Here is a 21,748-nt window from a genome sequence, read left to right on the forward strand (position 1 = left end):
AGTTTGCCAATTCTTAGCTTAAGAAACTAACACTGATATCTGCAATTAAAACTTGATGAATGTTAAGAATTACACCAGCAATGTTTTCTAAATTCAGCAGTTTTGACATTTTGTAAATTGTGCAGATGCTCTGCTTTTCTTTTTTCTTTCCTTTTTTTTTTTTTTTTTTTTTTGAGATGAAAAGAAGTTTAAATTAATCATGGAAACCAGCAAAAAGTGTAATCTACTTTCTTCTCAACACAGTATAAGCCACAAGGAAGCACATGATTTAATGACAAAAAGATGCACCTGATAAGATAATAATTTGCTCAAGGAGAGATCTGGGCTGCAAATGCAGCTGTTCCAAAAAATCTAAACCCACAGGCAAGAAATACTTAGTTTTGGTACGAGCTATATCTATAATTACTTAGATAAACTGGTGACAGACCCCAGAAAAGTGCATAGAGTGGATAGGGAAGTACAGAATCAGGGCAACTTTAAGACTGAAAAGAAAAAAAATAAATTACAAGATGGTAAGGATTCCCACAAACTATTGGTGAAAAGACTTCATTAAAAATATCTCAGCCATTAGATTGTTTATCACAGCATCTTTCCTCATCAGGGACTCATTTGAGAAAAATATCTTTTTATATCCTGATTCAGTTCATGTACATGACTGTTTTTTTCCCATCCAGGACAAGTTCCATGGCACTGACCTGGACTACCTGGATGACAAAAGCTGAGGGCAAAGGGCATGCAGAAATGTTGTCAGACAGTTCTCAGTCTTCCATTCTTATTTCAGAAGTCTGGCACTGTTTTTAGAAAAAAAACATCTCAGAGGGAAGCCTACTCATAATTTAACTCTGAAGATGACTTATTAGCTACATAAAAAATAGACAAAATCATTTACTGTGACGTGTTTTGATCAGCAGTAATTGGTCAGTATTGGGTTCAACATCAGCATAATTAACTGAATTAACTTACTTTGTAATGGCAGATTTTTTTTCAAGGGGAAAACACATGTATTTAGATAAAATAGCACAGAGGTATTACCTGGAATTTTTCTGTTATTGCAGTCAGTATTACTGCAAATCCATCTGTACAAGTAGACCCTAATGCCCACATTTATCCCTACTGATGTTTGACTGCATATGTAGATAAGAAAACACCTGCATGGATCACTTAGCAGGATCAGTCTCACAGCAGAGAGAAAGTCAGTAAGAATGCATGTCTTCAGGACACTGCATGCTTTCTCTGTTGAAACATGCAAACTAAAAAGCATGAAATGATCTTGGCTGCTCCATAGCACATAAGTGTCTGAGTAACTCTTTTTATATCGGCCATGGTACCTTGCCATCAAGTTTTCAATATGCTGGGCAGATAGTCCCTGATGATACTAGTCAGCCTGCATTCTTCTCACCCGGCAAGGAGTCATCAAGACAAAAGCAACACTCTGCTGACTTTCGCTGTTGAGATATATCTGTGGGTTGGGAAATTTTGTAATAAATAAAAGAGACATAGCTCTGCACTGAACATTTTACACTTGTGTCTTTCATAGGCCTAAACTCACAAAAAGAGCATCAGCAAAAGCCCTAAGTATTTCCAGCAGTACCAGGTTGACCACACTCTTCTAGCACAGAAAGTGTTACAGGAGTTTAGCAATTAGTCTTCTTAACCAAAGAAATGAGAAATGGAAATCTGGCAGATGTTGGCTACATCTCTTTCTGGGGGACAAAGAAGAGCAGCTGTTACAGTAGGGATTGCAGGGATTTCTTGTGAAAGTCAGTAGCAAATGTCACCATCTGCTTCTGCCTTCTCTATGAAATAGAGGCAAAAGGGAGAGTGAAATCTTGTTAGAAAATAAATGAAAAAAAGGTAACAACTAAACCCATAAAGTCAAAAGATACCCAAACACATTTACAGTGAATAGGGGAACCTCTTACACTCTTCCCCCTGGCAAACCTGTGATCCAGATGTACAACAAAAGCAAAGAACACTCCCCATTCTCCTTAAATCATGATTTTTTTTCATTTTAATCTTACTACATATACTTTGACAACATTCAGTCTGCAATCTAACACCTAGCCATTTCCTCTCTGGCTGAAAGAGATCACAGAAATGAGCAGTTGTATCCCTTGCCTCTGGCTATACAGGAATGGTCTGATGACAACTGCTTTGCCAGGGTTGGTATAAAACAAACAAAAACTCCCTACTGAATGATCTACACAATGATGTCATGTGTGGTGGCAAAGTACTTATTACATAGGGAAAAACAAAAAAACAACAAAACCCACCACAAAAAACAAACAACCTTCTGTTGCATTGTGTCAGGGAACTTGCTGTACATGTTTGTACATCTTGGCAGATAAAGATCAGATGAGGCAAGCAATGAAGCGGTTAACCAAATCAGAAAGTTATCTCAGACATCCAAAGGCACATCTTGTAAACCTGAGAAAACTTCTTGAACAAAACTGAGGAGAAAAAAAAAAAAGTAAAAAAAAAAAAAAAAAGTAAGGGCTTGTCTGGGAAGAATTAAATGACACTGTCAACAAGTAGTTTGCTTTCTCACTTAGAAAATGAGGTATTAGTGAGATCCAGAGCCCAACAAAAGAACAGGAATATTTCCAATGGTGTAAAACAGGCTTGGATGGAGCCCCAGTTTTCCTGAAAGCTAGGTTTGCTAATTGCCTCACTCTTCCACTGTCAAAACAGTCATCTCACTGGACAGAAATACCTTTCCAATATTGCTACAGGGCAAACATTTCTACACTGTTGATACTGGGAGCCATGTTCAACCACCACCAGCAACTCAATGGCCATTGCTTCCCCCATTTGGTTGTCTTGGAAAAACAAACAAACAAACACACACAAGAATACCCAAAAACCTAAACTCCCAGCATTCTGGAAAGGTTTGGGGTTATGTTTGTTCATTTTTAGAAAGAGAGGCCACCTTTTAGCTTACTATCATTGCAGAGAGCATTTTGCTTTTCAGCTAGTGGCATATTCAGCAAATAAAAAAGCTTCAGAAATGGAAGATCCTATTCTCCTTCAGCATTGTCATAAATCAGGAAACACTTGATCTATACCTGGATAAAAATGATGAAAGTAACTCAAGAAATCAGCTTTAGCAAGGTATACTGCTAATACAGGTTCCACAAAACAACCAAAAATCTTACATTACCAGACCATCACTGGAAGTACTATGTCAGATCCTCAACTGACGTAAATCAAAATCACCCTATTCACTTCAGTGCAGCTGTGTTGAATTATTTGAGCTGAAAAGCATGGTCAAAACGTGACTGTTTTGTCTTACAGAACTGTAAAAGTGACTAAGAAATGAAAGGCAGTAGGTATAATAAAAACAATCAAACAAAAAATAGAAAAGAAAGTAGTACAAAAAGGCTGAAAATAGAAGTATGTAAGATTAAAATAGCCACCAATTTTAGTTCATACAAAATTTTAGATAAAATTATCTGGTTTTACACACACATGTGTGTCTTGAGTATAGATTTAAGTATTTGTGCAATTTAATAATGCCATACCAGTCCTAAATTAAGATCTAAGGCTCAGACAGCGGGTTCAGCCAACCTGGAATTTATCAATGGTGTTTTTTGTACAGTCACTGTGGCTGTCAGAATATGAAACATCAGACTTAAAAGCAAGCCCACACAGTGAACTTAAGTGTTCAGATTTGCAGTTTAGTGCCACATCTTAAGAACTGCTCCTGTTACAGTCTTTCTCTTCTACAGCAAGATAAAAGTAGAAAATCAAACAAGCTTCTCAAAGCTAACACTGCTCTCAAGCCTTGGTAATTTTGAGAAATAGGAAACCTCTCATATTAGACTTAAGCACTCTTTACCCTTATGAACTCTGTTTAGACTTCCCTATTATTATAGAGGCTACATGAGATTAACTACTGGCACTCCTGTCTGAGTTAAAACCAGGAAGGCTAAGAAGAACTGGCATTCTGAATTAAGAGATACATATTTCTACATTCCTTTCTCAGGGAATCAGCTCTTGAGATTAGACAGTTCTCATTTACACTAGGCTTGTGTATAGCTGCCCCAGCAGTATAGTATCTGAACACTATATGAAGAGAGATCATGAAGCAAACTCTTTACAGTTGTCTGTTCACTGTCACAGCCTCCTACTCTCCACTGATTCCCAAGCATTATGCTTTGTGTGGACAAGATTCACTTAGTATTACCATCAATGGAATGTTGTATTCGATCCATTCAGTGTAACATGAAACCAACTGGAATAATGGTATGTAATATTGGAATAAAACCTGTATTGGTTTATTTAGGTATTCTCAACCTCTGAAATCAGTAGAATAATAAAATCTTTTAAAAAAAGCCAAACCATAAGGCATTTTAAAACTTCTGTGTGTATTACTATCTCTGCATAGGAATTTGAAATTCCAGTTAAATCCTCTTTACCTCCCAAAGTACCTTTGCAGTCTTCAAAAATACTATGAGAGTGATGAAAGGCTATTAAGAAACAATCTCAAAGCTATTTTTCTTCCATTTTCTTCTCTGTATAAATTTTCAGACTTTCTCCCATGAAAACATCAACTGGTACTGGGCTGTGGCTACAGTTACTTTCATGGCATTTACACCCAGCTAAGGCAAATGGAGTGACCCAAAACCATTTCTAAGACAAGATTCCTGCTTGTAGCATAAGGGGCTTAAAATTGCACCCAGCACATACACACAACTAAAATTACAGCCTGAGACTTCAAAGTGCAGACTTGGGTTCTCCAAGGGGACATTAAAGGTGTTAAAAAGACTTTGGACTGGGAGAGCCAGTGCAGCAGTGTCAAAGCTGGAACAAATGGCAGAGGGATCAAAACAGCAACAAGCATTGAAGCTTCCCTCCTTCAAAACAGCACGAGCCTATAGAGAAGTAGCACAAATGGTAAAAGTGTTCAAGTAATTTCCATCTCAGCTTGTAGCTTCTTAGCGTTACTAGAAATCATGCCAAGCTAATATATGTCATTGTGTATTTCCTCATTTTATATGTTCATCAGAATGTTTTAATTACATAATGATAACTCAGAGCAGTTTAGACATCAGTTTACAGTGCACCAAGAATACAGCACAGTAAACTGTTTAAAAGAAAGCAAAGTATTAGGGCTTCTAAATGAAACAGTCTTGTGAATTTGATTCTCCTCTCATTTTGATCTTGTACTGTCATCTGCTCCAGTGAAGTGATGCACCAACTTCTGTAATCACTTACTGCAAATGCTGCCTAACCATTGTGCTATGAGGTTTTGCAGCTGTGGCTCTCAAAGACGGAAATCAACATTTAAATCCTATTGACACTGGCTCCTTTTTTTTTTTTTTCTTTTTCTCTCTTTATTTTTTTATTTTATTTTACTTTTTAAGCAGAGTTGCAATTATGGTCTCTTTTATATTTGTAAATATGATTAAAATTATTGTATTTTGTGCCAAGCTATAATTTATATAATTGCATTCCTGTAAAACTTGAATTTACTTTTCATTTAGAAAGAGCCCACAATAAAAGGCTTCTCCACTAGGAATTCAGTTTTCTTGTTAATTTCAAGTTTTATGTTAGAGTGTTTTCTATAGTCACAGTACTTTCAGGGCAGAGGAAAACTGTCATTGTGTAAGAGACTTCTAATCAACCATGGACTCTTACTCAAACTAACTACCAGTACTAATTGTTCATAAAGTACGGCAAGAGGAAAAAGGATGATTAAGTGGAATTTAAGCTGCATTGTTATTAAGGATTAAACAGAAAGGCATTTTAAAGTGATGTGCTAAAAACCATCTTGTCACAAGGTATAGGCCATAATGCACACATTTTTCAAACTATATCAGGCTGCACTCATTAGTCTTATGAATTTTGATGGTCTATTATTTCTGCCTCTGACATTTATAAACAAATAAACACCTTGACTACAAGTCATACCTGAAATTGCATCTGTTATGCAGTTGCTCACCTAAATATTTAGAAAACCTGCTTTTTAATGTACCACTTCAATGTTTTAGCCTTAACTTACTATCAAGAGGGAAATAAAACTCAGGGATGTTATGTTATCGCAGTCTCTGGAGAGCACTGATACACAAATGAGGTACGTAAGACTCCCTTCAGTGTCAGAGGGCTAGAAAATGCAATATGATGCTTGAAAGAGAAAACTGCTCTTCTGCAGGCTCTGAGACTGCCAGGAGAGCTGCATTAAACACTGTGAGCTGGCTACCAGTCATGATATCCTCCGAACAGAAATTTGGATAGTTTAAATGAAACCTATGGACACATTGTTTCATTTTTCTGGTCAGGTGTATACAAAGTTGGGAAAAGTTTTACATGGATTTTCTAACCTCTCCTGGGGCTTTCGTGGTTGAAGAGGATGCCATTCACAGCAAATAGGTTGTAGGCCTCTCTGAAGTTCACCACAATCCAGTAGGCATACAGCTTTGCTGCCCCTACAAAAATAATTTTAAAGCGTTATGTATATCCACTCTGCTTGTCCACAGCTCAGACAGATACACACACCCCCCCTCTCTCTCACACACAGGGTAAAGCCCACATTTCAACAGTGGAGTGCATTAGAATTTGATTCATTCCCTATATGAGTCACATTTCATACAGAAATAAATACCCAGCCCAATAAATAGCAGCTGAATGGGAAAATACTCTCTTTGCAGCCTCTGACCTGGCTAGGAAGCATTAGGGCACTTTCTCACTTGTTCTCTTATGCACACTCAAGCATAGCACTTTCTCTTTTACAATACAATTAACACAGCCAGAGCGTGTGAAATACACCACTGTGGTGACCCCTGCTAATAAAAATAAAAAAATACTTTGGAGGAATAAAAGCGAAAATCTGGGGCTCAAATTGATTTGAAACTTTATCACCAAAGTCCTCCACGCACATTGCTTTAATAAGTGTTTCAAATTTCATGCAAGTTCATGAAGGAAGAAATGAGCTCTTGGGAGTTTTGGTTTTTTTTTTTAGGCAACAAAAAATATGAAACCTTATCACCTCAGTGGTATCTCACAACCCTCTGTGAAGGAGAAGCCCCCCTTCCCCCTCCTCTACCAGAGCTCTCTACCTCTGAGCTGAATGAACATGGTATTGCGAAGTGAGATGCTAATTTCCAACCCCCAGGCAATGGCAGCAAATACTTTTTATGTAGTAATTCATAAAGGTATGCTTCTCAACATGTCTAGTCACTTCAGCTCTATCGTCAGTCTAATCTCACACCCAAATGACTTCAGCCCTGAGACATGAGCAGGGAGAACAGACAGACAGACACTGCACACACACCATCAGTGATCCTCACCATAAGGCGATCTTGGGTAAAAAGGGGTGGTCTCCTTTTGTGGGATTTCTTGCACTTTTCCAAAAAGCTCACTGGTAGAGGCTTGGTAGAACTTCACAGAGTTGATAAGGCCACAGGTCTTAATAGCGTCTAGGAGCCGCAAAGTGCCAACCCCATCTACATCAGCAGTATATTCTGCTAGGTCGAAAGAAATCTTGGAGAGAGAAAGAAATAAAAAACCCACTAATTTTACAAGGGAACAAGACCATACTGCGATCATGTACAACCAAACAAAGTAACACATTACTTGTCACAGACCATCTAGGCACTTTTTGTACAGAGTAGATGCTCAGTTTACAAAAGTACCCTCAAAGGATTTCTATGTATAAACAAGTAGTTCCATAAATAGCAGAATCAAAAGAGTGGTGTTCCCTGATCTCTTCTCAGGATTATTTTCCCATGTGAAGTAAGAGGTAAGTCTCTCCACAGTGAGAGCATTATCAGGTTCTCTCTCATCTCCACAGCTGCTGATTTTCATGATATTAACTTAGATTTAATGTTTTTGACACACTTGAATTTGGTTAAAGTTGACAAAAAATAATATTAAAAAAAAATAGGTTAGACAGCATGACAGCATAAACATGTATTAAAAAAGCCACAAACTTTAAACAAGGTCCAAAGTTTTGCAGTTTAAACACCCATCAAAACAGAGAAAAGACAAGAAATACCTGCTAATAAATGAGACTCCCAACCCCACCTGGCTAAGGTGTACCAGAGCTGTGTCTTTTGCACAGATATTAGGGGATGAAGAAGTGTGAGAGCAAAGGGTGGAGGCATCCAGAAGAAACCTGACAACTCCTGCAGCTGACATATCCTTCAAAGTATGATAATAAATTCATGTACACTACTGGGCCACGACTCCTCTCTCTCTTCCCACTCCATTAGCCCTCAGTTTATGATGAACTTCATTGTTGCAGAGACCACAGGGCAATGCTTGAGTCTAAGCTTTCAGAGTGTTTAAAAATGGTGTTAATTCTATCCCTTGCAGTTACAGAAGAAAACTAAAAACTACAAAAAAGTAGTGGAAGTATGAGATGTGTTGTGACTGCCCCAACAAGCAGGAGGAAAAACACTTGGAACGGAGCTCACTCTGCTTGTTTTGTGAGGCTGGTTGTTTGGATGGGCTGGTGGAGCTCCTGGACTCTGAAGAATTTTCTCCCACTGGTGCTCATCCCAGACACACATTCCTCCTTCCTTCTACACTGTCTCTTCAACCCAGGGATTTTGGTTCCATATGTCAGTTAAAAAAAAAAGAATTTCTGTTTATACTGCCAATGTTAGAAAAAAACAAAAGGGGAACAGACCTTTTGAGCAATCTCCTCCATCACCCTGGCTCAAGGAAGAATTATTTCTTGAGGTTAGTGAGACACTACCAAAGTCAGATAATCCAAATCTACTAGTCTTCAGTGTTAGAGTAACTACTAATGGAGCAGAGGGTGAATGACTATAACTGGCCCAGCTGAGCTATCACAGTGAAATCAGTATGAAACCTGTCACTTTGTAGATACTTTTTCATATTCTCTACAGATTTCAACAGATAGCCCTGTATTCATTTCTCCTGTTAGGCCACTTTCCCCTTTCAGTAATCACTAGAGGTTTAAGGCTTATTTACATAGCAGATGAAATAAAAATAATTAGATTAATCTGAACTTGCACTTATGGTTAATTTAATACAGGTATGAAATCAGCTAAATTTTGCTACTGTGTTCCAAAATAAAAATGTTCTCACACAGGTTTGATCTGAAATAGCTAACAGGATGAATGAAAACAAACTTTACTTTTTTTTTTTTTTCTTTCTCCTTTTTTTTTTTAACCTAAAGAAAAAAAAGAAACCTGATACTTTGGCTTGTTAACCTGGTATGACCCAGCTGAAACTGAGCACTGATCCACTGAGAAGTGCTAAGCATTTTCTGTTTTAATCCATTTGGCACAAAGATGTCAGCCACTTAAGGTCTCTCAGCTTTTCTGTCAGAGTAACTTGTGGGAAGATATTGTAATGAATAGGTGATACAGTCAATAATGCACTAATGAGCATAAATTAGTATTTTTACCATATGGCTAGCACCTTCACATTTACACAGTAACATCCCAGCTTGCTAACTAAAGGAGGCAAAAAACTTACTAATTTTAGCAGAATCAGGAATTTCCCTGTATTAAGGTATTGCCTCCAACAAGTAATCTGCTAAAAACACCACAGAACTGTCAAGAGTTGGAAGGGACCTCTAGAGATCATCTTGTTCAACTGCCTCGCTAAAGCAGGATTGCCTAGATCACCCAAAATTGCAAATGTTTTCTTATATGTTCTACTATAAAGTAAATGGCATATATAACTGAGGTGGTCTTAAATCAGAGATTCCAGATTATGAAACCTTTTAACCAGAGTGAGCAGTGAGTCTGCAGCAGCAGCGCTGGGAGCTGGTCTCCCTGGCTGATGCAGACACCAGTTTCACAAGAGATGCTTTCCCCTATTGCTTCATGAATGACCTTAGTCTTCACCTAGAAAAATCACTCCCTGGGGTGTGAGGTAATTGTGCCTCCATGCTGGCCGGGGCTGAGTGTCCCCGAGCAGAAACCACCAGCTTTGTGCTTCTTTGCTGGTTTTGTAATGCGGACTGTTGTTCACCAGGGACAGGACTCAGACCACTAGGCTCATTTAATTTTGGAATACAGGTTACACTAGAATGGCATCCATGAAAATAAAAACTGGTTTGACCAACTAAAATCTCCAACACCAAAAATGCTGAACTGTTGAGACACTCAGTGTAGCACAGGGGCAGCAACATGGCAAAAAGAGCTAAGTGCCCACTGGCTCCAATTCGAAGTTAACAATGTAAGAGTTTTATAAAATACTGGATCGATTAAGCAGTCTCAAATGAAGCAGGGCAGAACAGAAAAAAGATGCTGAGTTATCTATTACCACATTATTTCCCTCTCCTTATTAATGTTATTTTGTGCAAGTCCAGCAGGAAAACTAGAGAAAAAAAAAAAAAAAGTAAATAAAAAATGCAGGGACTACATTAAAAAGGATGTACAAGGGAGCATTGACATGCACATACAACACACAAAAAGACCTGAGTCTAAGTGATAGTAATCAAATATAGAATCAGGTTCAACAGAGGTTATTCACAGAAATAATCTTCACTGGTGCACTGAGCTCAGTGGGACAACCTGAGAGAATAAAAACTTCATGGAAATTATTGTAAAGGCAAGTGCATGAAGGCTAAAAAAAAAGCAATACCTTCCAAAATATTAAATATTTATCCAGTAGAAAAAAGACCTTAGGTAATACCTACAGATGAGACTTTTCAAACAGCCCGATTTATGACAACTATTTTAAGTGCCTGAATTTGGATGCTCATCTCCCTGCACATCAATGATGACTGTGGTGAGTCAGAGTAGAAAGCCTAACAGAGATGTCGGTGACCACGCCTTGCAGAAACAATATGCATATTAGCTTTTTAATTTAGCTACTTAAGAGAGACACGCTATTCCAGCCTCAAAAATCCAAAACTACCAGTTACTGTCAAATGTGTAAGGCAAGTCTTGCCACTAACAAGTTTTTCTGAAGACAATAACAGGAATTCTTCTAACAGCTGGAGCTGGGAAAAGAAACTTCTTTGCCTGCCAGAAGCCTTAACACTGAAAGTTTTCTCAAAGCATATTGAAGTCATGGATCCAATACTTTGTCCTGTTTTGACAGACTTTGTGACAAAGGGAAAGTGTGACTTAGAAACAAAACAGAAATTGTCTACTGGAAACATTTTAGTCTGAGTGACCTTGGGACTCCCTTCCCAAGCAAAATGGGGGCACCAATCTTTTGTAGTTGTCATCATTGATCTCTGGAGACACTATGAATGAATACACTTCAGATGTGCCATTAGAAGTGGACAGAACAACAAGAAGAAACTTAAATCCTTAGTTAAAAGTACTTCAGTACCAGATTTTCAGGTCCTGAACACCTTGCAGTATTGCTTCAAAGAATACTGAGATGAAATTCAACTCCTTATGTACATGGAACTTCTATATACTGAGTATCCTCCCTGCTGGATTCATCACTATTATAGTACATTTCAAACACATTCTTGGGCAAGTAAAAATTTGCACAGCCAACTTACCGATAGGATGATTAAATTTTCTTGAGAAAAGCATATTTTCATTAGTTGTAACACAGCTGGAATCACAGGACACAATACTGATACACTGAACCATATTATGTCTCTTCTTCCATGCAGCATCAGAAATTAAAACGAGTTTTGTTAACTGGCTTCTACCTTTTGAATTTTAACTTCTCTGCCCCCCTCCATTTCTTTCCTTCTTTATGATAATGAGATTCAATCTCTACAAGAGATTTGAATTTAATAGAGCAAAGTTTTAAATATGTTTCCCAATTATAATTTAAAACCAAGCTTAGCAAGGTCTTTAACAAGATTTAAAAGCTTACTGGAATCTATCTAAATGAAAACATATGGATCTTACCCTCCACAAGAACACAATCATATAATGTTTATGAGTACTATATAGAAGCCTGCTGACTAAATAATACTTGCTTCTGATCAATGTGTTGTCAGCAGTGGTAATATTTGAAAATAATTATCAATTTAGCACACACACAGGTTTGGCTGTGTGGGATAACTCATCTCTCTTTTGTCATTTGCAACAATCCAACAGATCAGCTGCAATCATATTAATTATTAGCTTTTAACACAAAATAGCATGTGCTAGCAGAATATGCTTCAATGTTTTACCTAAGGAATATAAGTCACAATTTGAAACTTCCACTCCTTCTTACAGCCTTCTCAGTTTCAGAAGACTGGATTTCTGGAAGGCTGGTGTTTGAAGAGGGAAGCTTATGTGAAGACCCAGGAGGAAATAGGATAATATAAATCCAAATTATTATTCTTTCACTGTAAAAGCAAAAGGCTCTAACCTAACTACAACATTAAAATAAGCAGCTCTGCTCTCTTGAAAAAAAAGCACAACAACTTTCAGTAGATTCTTTAGATTAATCAGAGTTGAATATATGCATCAGGTCTCTTTAAGCACTGAGGAAGGTTTACAACTGAGAAGCAAATCAAAAGTGAAAAAAACGCTCAGAAATGTTTCAAGTCTCACAAGTTTCACAGCGGTTGCTTTTTTGTATTCTTTAAAAATCAATTTCTGTTTGCTTTGAATATTCAGTGTGCCTTCCACTGCCAGTAAAAACCACTGGGGTCCCTTATAACATCTCAGTAAACAAACTGCTCAACCCGTAGGAACAGGCATGAAAAGCATAACATTCCAGTTGCTGAATCTAATACAAGCTCTGGACCAAGCATTCCTATAAAGTCCTAACACACTGGAAAAAAATCCTACAGATTTTAGGAAAACTGAAGCATTTGAGGGAAGCTAAGGATGAGGAAGAACCTATGTATCTACAAAAATGTCAGGTAACCTTTCAGAGAATATGACAATTCCTCTTCCCCCCAACCCCTTAGCTCATAATGAATGCTTAACTCATTGCTCTCTCACCTAATAAAAGTAGTAGTTGAAAGATACCAAAATTCCCCAAACAACTATATATTTTTCTTTTGTTATGTAAAAAAAATAATCAATTCAGTAGCTCTGAACTGCTTATTACTAAGCTACACTCTTGATATCTTGAAGTCCTATTCAACTTCTTAGCTAAATAGAAATTGACTGAAAAAATATTGACTGCAATTCTGGATAAAAGAAATATGCCTTTTGTAGATTTATCTTCCTTCCTATTTATTTTGCTGTTCTCTCATTAATAAACTAGAAAAAATAATGTGATCTGTATAAAATCAGAGTAACTCGACAACATTATTATTGGCAGAGAATTCACCAGAAAAAAGTTTTATAAGCAGAAGTCAACATTTTTTCCTAAAATTCATGTTAACCCAAGCCATTCACAATATTGCTTCAGCAAGAGGGCTTGGATAACTTCAACTTTCAAGTTACTTGTGATGTAAAAGAATAAGCAGTGCTGCTTCTCTGCCAATGCTTACATTGGGATCCCAGTCATTAAGTTCCACTACAGCTCTATCACACGATGAATTGCAGACCAAGTAACTGGAAAGACCTCTTGAAGTGGTTAGAAGTTTGGTTTTCACATCAATGGGCCAAATATTTTACCCTCACTGCTACGTGCAAAGACCCCAATCAAAGTGCTAAATAAGCCATTTGCTGTTTAAGGATCTTAAGTGATCCTTCATGATATTCACGTTCTATCACCTGCCAAAAAGCACAACAGACTGCACTTCAGGGACCAACTCAGTTTTATACAAGTAACCCCAAAGTGGTTTTCATTACACACAAAAGAGAGGAGCTTGAATGCAAACCTGTGTATTGTCCCAAAACCAAGCACACATTCCCTTGCACCTTCAAAAGGAGCACAAATGAGGGGTAAAGCTGAGCTGAGTTAATTCAGGGCTCTACACTGTTCATTGCTCCAAGTATATATGGAGTTCCAGGAAATCGGTGTGGAGAAAAAGGGGGCAAGATGAAGCAGAAGTCTCATAAAAGTGTACTTCTAAGTATGGAAAAATTACTCAGGATAACAAACAGCACCAAAGCCATACCTGACCTTTCGCTACATCCCCAAGCATCAGGCACTGGAGAATCCAAAACCAGCTGTTAAAATGAGCACTAAAAGGTTCATGAACAACTAAGTTATACTGCTGTTGTCCACATGAGATATAAGAAAGCTGCTAAAGTCACTGAAGTCCCCAACCATCTTGCAATTGAACCACCCTGTGCTCCCCAAAGTGCAGCAACTTTGTGCAGCTGAATACTCCAGGGTTAGGAGCAAGATTCCCTCCCCCAGCATACTCCACAGTGTGTGCTCATTCAGCAACTTCTCATGGTTGGCTGGGGTTTGACTCTCCTCCTGATTAAATTCAAAGTCTTGATGCAAACTCTCTGAAATAATATGTGAAGAGACATAGCTTGGCAGCATTAAAAATAGGTTTATTTCTTCCCTCTTATTAATAAAAACTACTACTTAAGTTTCCCTGGGGGAAAAAAAAAAAAAAAAAAAAAAAGGATAAGAAAAATGAGAAAATTAACCCAAAGCAGAGCTTAAGCATGGAAAAATACTCCCTGAGTAGTCAAAAGTTTTATTTTTATCAGACTAGTAGGGATTGATAGTTAGATTAATTATTCAGTTTCTTTAAACTCCTCCATGGCAAACTGCAGGTGCTCTTGTAAATCCAGCTCACAAGGTCATCACGTTCACCTTTGCCTTTAAAGCAGCCACTCAGTGTACATGCCTGATCAGTTAAGAGATACAGAAGAACCACTACTTAACTATTATTTTCAAAATGTTGATACCACAATTCTTAAATTGGAATATCTATTCTCCATTTTAATAAGACAAAGTCTCCTATGTTCTGTACAGTGGTCTTGGCTGCTGACTGTTGATTGAAAGGTGCGTTTTGGAACAGATCTCCAACTAAAGTTAACTTGTAAATGGTTTATTCTTTTGCTTATTGACTAGCTAATTCAGAGGATTAAGAGAATTTAACATGATTGGATTAAAAGAGAGTTGCCCAGAGACAGTTTAAAGAAAAAAGGACACAAGCTGAAACATGATAAATTATGATCAGATGTTAGGAAAAAAGTTCACTGCATGGGTAAGTTGAAACAGGTTGTGCAGAGATGCTGTGGCGTCTCCATCATTTGTGATACTCAAAAGTCAATCAGACACAGCCCTGAGCCACCTGCTGTAAGCTGACTGTGCTTTATGGAAATGGCTGTTCTGGATGACATTCAGAGGTGGCTCCCCCAACAATTTTAAGACAACAGGGAAATGGAATTACAGGAGTGTGTTTCAATGTTCACACACACAGCACCATCCAATGAGTAGAAACCGGACGTACAGTGTACAAGAACCAGGCCTGGTCTTGTAGAGTCAGTGATTTCTACTGGGGGAGTAGAGAGCTGTTCACAGAAACTTTTCAGAGGCACGTAGTCCAACCTGCTATTCATCATACCACTTCCACAGAAGACCTTCAGATAGAAAAATGTTCAGATCTGACAGTAAAAAAAAAAACAAAAACCAAAGCACAGGAGGAGAAGGAGGAGGGATATCACAGAACATGAGATTCAATATGGCCATAAACCTTTGTCACAAAAATGTAACCTCCCCATTAGTTTTGCTTATCTTCTCATCCATTTGTTACTAATTTGATGAAACTAGGGAGCTGTCAAGGCTATGCGATGTAAGGAATTTATCTTGCAGAACAATCTCCAACACACTGTTCAAAGTCTTCAGTTTCAAATCACAGAGATTAAAAAAGAAGCTTTTAAAAAAGAAGCATTGATTCTTTATTCCTTTTCAGCATGATTTTGTTCAGGGATAGTTTCAACAATATACATGTTTACTCAAGTTTTTAACTGCAAGACACGTGCAGCAAAGTCAGAATAGGTTTTGATGTTTCAAATTTTGTAAGTTCAATGGCTACTGATACTGTAATACCATAAAAGCTTTCTTACATACTGAAGTCCAGCTGTGCCAGAAGCTTTCAATGCTATTTAGTAGAAAGACAAAAGCAGGCAACTTTCAGAGTCACTAGAGAACATTCAAAGGGAGATGTAAAAAGATAGCAAATTAATTTTGCTTTATACAGACCAGGGGAATAGAGAGCTATGAATAAAATGCATGCAGAGAATGCAGACACAGAAAGAAATAAGACCATTTTTACTCACTTTCACATACAAAGAAATTAATTTAAAACATACAGCTTATTTACAATTCTAACAAGACAACTAGGTTATTGTATTAATTTAAATATATAAATTTACTTCTGATCCTTAAAAAAAACCTTCATCCTTGCTTCTTTTGTTTTCAGAACATGTAGAAAGATGTTCTGCACACAAGTGATAAAAACATCATCACAAGCAAAAATAAAAAAGAAACAAACTCCACAAAAACCAAACCTTTACCATCTATCTGCTTTATGATTTTGATAGACTTTCAACAGATGGCAAGATAGATATTGACTTAAAGCAATAATCCATTATGGCACTGCTTTGTTGACAACAGTCTCTCTTCTCTTTGCCTTCCTAGCCAGCAAGACTGCAAAACATGACTTAACTCAATCGACTGTGTTTTCTAGAAGTTAGAACTAACCCAGTGCTTTGCAAATTACTACCTTCTCTGACTCTCTTGTAACTCCTGCTGATGCATAAAGTAGTATCTCCTTAGTTTTATGGGTCCTACCAGAAGTCTTAGTTTTTAAACCAAAGAAAAACCGTATATTTTAAGCATGTATTATCACTTAACATTACTTCCCAGACTGCAATTCCTCATGCTCAATGGCATTGTTTTAGAAATCATAGAAGCACTTCAAACAACTGTTTCCCAGCTACCCTTGAAGTACCAAAAATGCTCATCCCTACAGATTTTAGGTAGATTTGAATATGGATTAGAGATTTTTTTTCCTTAGGGGTATTTACTCTGGAAATAAAATGCACTGAACGAATGCAGATCCTTTGTAGAATAGTGTCTCAATTTTTTTTCAAATTTAAGTAAGTACAATTTTAACACTTGCTACAAAACTGTGAACTTTTTAAACAAAAGTCTTCCCCCTGCTTCCCCACATATTATCTACTGACAAATGTCTACTAGTTCTCCAAGTTATATTTGTTATTATTGTGGGGGTTTGGCTTTCTGTGTTATATCCACCTAGTAAGTGATCCAACACATCCTTTTGACTCATGTCAAACGGATGAGAAAAATCACAGTCCTCTAAGTCATTTTACACACACTCTGAATGAAGCATATGTAGAGATACAACACATACTTCATAAAACCCCATTTTTTAGAATACTTTGTAAGACCTTTTATAAAACAAAATGTTTTACCCCTTACTCTATGGAAATATCTGTATTTTTTCATTTTTTAAAATTAAAATAACTTTCCTCCTCCTAACCTCAAGAATTACTAATGCCCTCCATTTAGCTAACTGGGGGTCAAAAGAACTTCCCCACTTCTCAGGGATATTGTAAGAAAAACATGAATTAGATGAATGCACATGTATTACTTATTAATGAGACTGACATATAATTAGACTGACTGCCCATAATTATGGCCAACTTAGCCATTCAATTTGAAAGCTAAGGGTGCAGACACAGCCAAATTACTGCAAGAAGACAAGTTACTATTTCTCTGTGGAGCTAAGGTAATGCTATCTGGAAGCACTCAAACCACAGAAAATACAAGATAAAGCAATTTATATTAGCTCTCTTTTACTGTCAGTGATTCTAAAATCAAATAATTGGATTCATCACAGTTTAAGAGTGAACAGGCACCTTGGCTCTGAACCACATTGCAGCTTAGTATGTGATGCTTCAGTCGTGGCTGAGCTTTCAAAACAGGTAGGACTTCAAGGACACAAATGAGAAAATGAAGCTTTTTGAGGAAATAAGCAAGCACGTGTGCACAAACAGAGAAAAATGATGACTTTTTGTCTTGGGCACAACTATCTAGGGAATATCGTGTGCCCTGAAATACCCATGAGGGTGCAGAGCTCAGAGTCCAACACCTGCATCAGTGTGGCAGAAGAAATGCAAAGTACTTCATCTCATCAGGAAAATGTCTGCCTGCATTCATGCACTCAGTCCATTCTTAAAATACTAACATCCTCCACAAAGATACCACCCTTAGAGAAAAGTACTATTAAAACACATATTCTAAATAAATTGCATCGCTTCAGAATGATTCCTGGTCTGATCACTCTCCTCTGTAAGTCCAATTTCTCCCCTCATTTGCTACGGGTACTAAAAGTGATCAGCACAATGTTATATCTTCCTAGACCCAGTTCTACTTTCTGGTTTGCCATAAAGCAAACCAAAAACTACACCTCTTTAACTAGAACGTTTTCAGCATACCTCAGACTTCTATGCAATTAATTCCTGAAGCTTTTGTTCATTTTTATGGCATGTGCATCAGGAATTAAATTGGGATGGCTAATTGCATGGGGTGAATTTGGATAGATACGCAGGTACTGACAAAAGACATGCTCCTACAGTCGCCACCTTCCTAGTTCCTGATTCAGCACTCCAGCAGGGAAAATGAATAAACATGCAACAGCATGTCAGGAAAAAAAATCACCAGTGTTTTTTTTTTCCTGGTTTTCTTTTTAAAATATGTTTTCTTTTCTTTTTTTTTTTTTTTTAATAACAGGGCAAATCATTGCCTTTTCCTCCAATACATAAGGTCATCTTCTGTGAAATTTCATTTCAAAATCTTAAAAAAAAGACAATTCAAAAAAATTCCAAAATCAACCTTTTTTTTTTTCCTCCACAAAACCAGCAGCTGTCTTTCCCTTTTACTTGTTCTTGAGAACAGCTGACATTAAAAAACATTCTTTAAATAAATGCAGTAGTCTGAGGTTTGTAATTGCCCTGAAAGAAAACCATTGAATCCCTTAAGTTTATTAAAATTACATGCAACAAACCAAAAAAACCCACTCTACCTTGAAATACTAAAGTAGGTGAACCATAGTAGATGAGCATTTAGTGCATGTGCAGGTACTACATATGATTAATTTTCAAATCAGAGTATTAGTAGCAAATGCAGTAGCTGAGAATGGCTTTGTTGGGAATGATATAACAAACCTGTAGAAACAGCTTTCTGTAAACTCACAGTAGTAACACCTAATTTAACTTCCTATTTTCAGGCAAGCTAGGGACCGCAATTATTACATACCTCAAAGTGCACTGTGATAATTCTTCATCCTGTGTAGGAAGCTACAGAAGTGGAACACACTATTATCACCACCACCACTCAGATTTTAATGTGGTTATAATACTCAAAAAACCTTGAACCTTCTTGTGGGAAACTGTTCTTTTCTTCCCCACATAAGCCCCCCAGTACCAGCTTGCGACACTTCTTCAGTTGCACTCTTTCAGGCTGAAGTTTTCTATATCGTAGTGAGCACTCTGAACTTGAAGACAATCTCCCTCATAAAATGTTCTACTTAATCAACTCATCTGCATCAGAAGGATGTGGGTGGCTAGCTAGAAAGAAACCTGTGGGATGAATCAGAAAAAAAACATATGTGTCTCGACAGGCATATGGAGTTAAGGGGGGAAAGGCCAATGGCCAGAGAGCTTTAAGGGGTGAGACCCTCTGGTTAAACTCCTTTATTTTTTGTTCCTTTTCTGAACAAGCAGGATGATACTCTAGGAAAACAGAACAGTCTGTTAGATTTTCAGCTGGCATTCCCTTTGCCTTTATTCTTATTATTGACTACTAAAGCCTCTCCACTACAATTCTTAGAAAATAATGTATAGGCATTAATTTTAAAAGGCAGTTTTGGCACTCATGAAGCATGGTGATCATAAATCAAAGCAGAACATTGCAAATGATTTGTATACTCTTACGCACAAGACTAACCTCAGCCCAGCTTTTCACCTAAGTCTTGAGTTCTGACACAGAGAAAAGGACTAGGAAGAATAGCTGCTTTTCACTTGAACATTAAGGAAAACCATCCAGCAAATAGGGACGTGGTAACCAACTAATCACATAAAACCAACGAATTTGGGAGTTTCCCCTCTAGGCCCCCACAAACAAATAGTATATTACTCTAGTTCACCTCACTGTGTCCTAAGACAGCACTGAAATTTTTTGTCTCTTGTAGAGCTACAAGAGACAAGAGATTATACTGACATCTACACGACAGTGCTCCTCTTTGTCTATGCTGGAGTGTGGCATTCAACATTCCAGTAAACTCCCCTTCAGAGCAGCTTTAGGTAAGACTTGACTGGCATATGAAAAGCCCCATCTACTTTCAAAGTGAATTTTTCAGCCTTAGGATGAGGCATGTTGGAGAAACAATGTGGAAGACAAGACCAAATTGCCAAAAAAGTAGTGAACAAATCATTGCACACAATCAGTAGGAACATCAAACTTCACAAATAACGTGAAGTCTGTAAAATTGTGTATGGTTGCATTTTAGTTTAAAAAAATTATAGCTCAGGCAGATGCCAAGTCTCTATTGTATGCAAATATTTTATTTCAATTAGCACGTTCCAATAATGCTTTTTCTTTTCTGAATGACTCACAGATAACTCAGTCAAGAAATGGCAGGATCATAAACACATGCCAACAGGGCACATTTATCTCAGAGAGATAAACATGGAAGGAAACATGTAAATCTATCTCAGGATTTTTTCAACCTGTCTTCTCTTCCAAACATGTTTTCTCTAAATGTCTCAAGCCTCTATAACACAGCATACTCCATTTCCATGTCCTTCCAAGCAAAAAGCATTCACAATAATCTAATAGAAACTAAGGAAATTGTGTTTCCAGAGCTTGTCAATCAGGCAGGAAAAAACAAACAAACAAACAAACAAAAATGTCAAGTTCAGCCTACAAGTTTTATCACACCCTATTAAGCAAAAGACGAGGTCATAATACTAATTTGCTTGCAAATGCATATAGGGAAAAGGGGAATCTTTAAAACTGCTATAGGCCACAGAGCCAGTCCCACTGCACAGGTCACTATGAGCAGTGATTGTCCATGAGGGAGATGTGCTGAAGAGCTGTGAAGTATGGCTGGATGAAAAACCACTGCAAGCTAAGATCCATGATCCCACACAACACTGACATAAGCTAAGAACACTACGTCTCGCTGCTGCAGTAGGAGTTTTAGTTAAATTTCCAGAGTGGTGACCTCAAGCTGCTCTGGGGCTCTGAGCATCCTCACCTGGGATACAAGAAGTTCTGTCAAGGAACCACAAGACTATGGGGAGAAGCACACTGGTGCTGCCTGCTAGCCAGAGCAGCAGAGGAAATTACAAAAGTGTCACATGGGAGCTTGGAATTATTAGTTAGTCTTTGATCCTGCATCACTAGTATGTACCAAAGAAGCTGAAAGGCTGAAAAATGGAAGTAGTCAAAAGTTGATGAAGAGCTCTATAATTGGTAAAAAATTAAAAAGTTTTGGCATGAAACCAAAACAAAACCTCAGCAAGTTTTTCACTTTTCTGTCCTATAGATTTAAACACTTCTCACCTTGCATGAGTAGTCTCTCTCCACATACAAATTTAAGCTGATGTTAACTGCAGTTGTATCTGAAAATATGTATTTTTAATGCCAGTTAAGTTCTAGGCAGTACTCCCTTTCTCAGAAACTGAAAGATTTAAATGAAGTCATGGTTGCTAAGTGCACTATTCAGCCATATATCATGTTCTCAAAAGTACAAAGAGTTCTCAAGGGTGAAGGGTTTTTAGGATAATGTATGATTTCTGCATTAAATACAGAACCACCATTATATAATTTTAGCATCTTGCCAACTTTTTTTTTTTTTTTTTTTTTTTTAAGCAGGAGAAGGACAGAGAAATAAAGAGGTTGAATGAAACTAGCACTGTACTTTTTGTACCCTGGTGAATATTATGGAAATGATAGATGATCC

At 37.4% G+C, this 21,748-nt stretch overlaps 1 protein-coding gene across 2 annotated transcripts in view; it reads right to left on the bottom strand.

The window, feature by feature from the left end:
• Window positions 1-21,748, bottom strand: part of GMDS (GDP-mannose 4,6-dehydratase) — a 421,835-nt gene that overhangs the window by 248,882 nt on the left and 151,205 nt on the right. For both annotated transcript variants that reach the window (XM_051611499.1, XM_051611498.1), the window contains exons 5-6: window positions 7,290-7,482; window positions 6,324-6,428 (exon numbers count right to left, since the gene is read on the bottom strand). In XM_051611499.1, coding sequence (XP_051467459.1) covers window positions 6,324-6,428; window positions 7,290-7,482 — 298 coding nt within the window. The remainder of the gene's footprint in view (window positions 1-6,323; window positions 6,429-7,289; window positions 7,483-21,748) is intronic.

The sequence above is a fragment of the Apus apus genome, chromosome 2, assembly GCF_020740795.1.
Source record: "Apus apus isolate bApuApu2 chromosome 2, bApuApu2.pri.cur, whole genome shotgun sequence".
In the NCBI taxonomy this organism is placed as follows: domain Eukaryota; kingdom Metazoa; phylum Chordata; class Aves; order Apodiformes; family Apodidae; genus Apus; species Apus apus.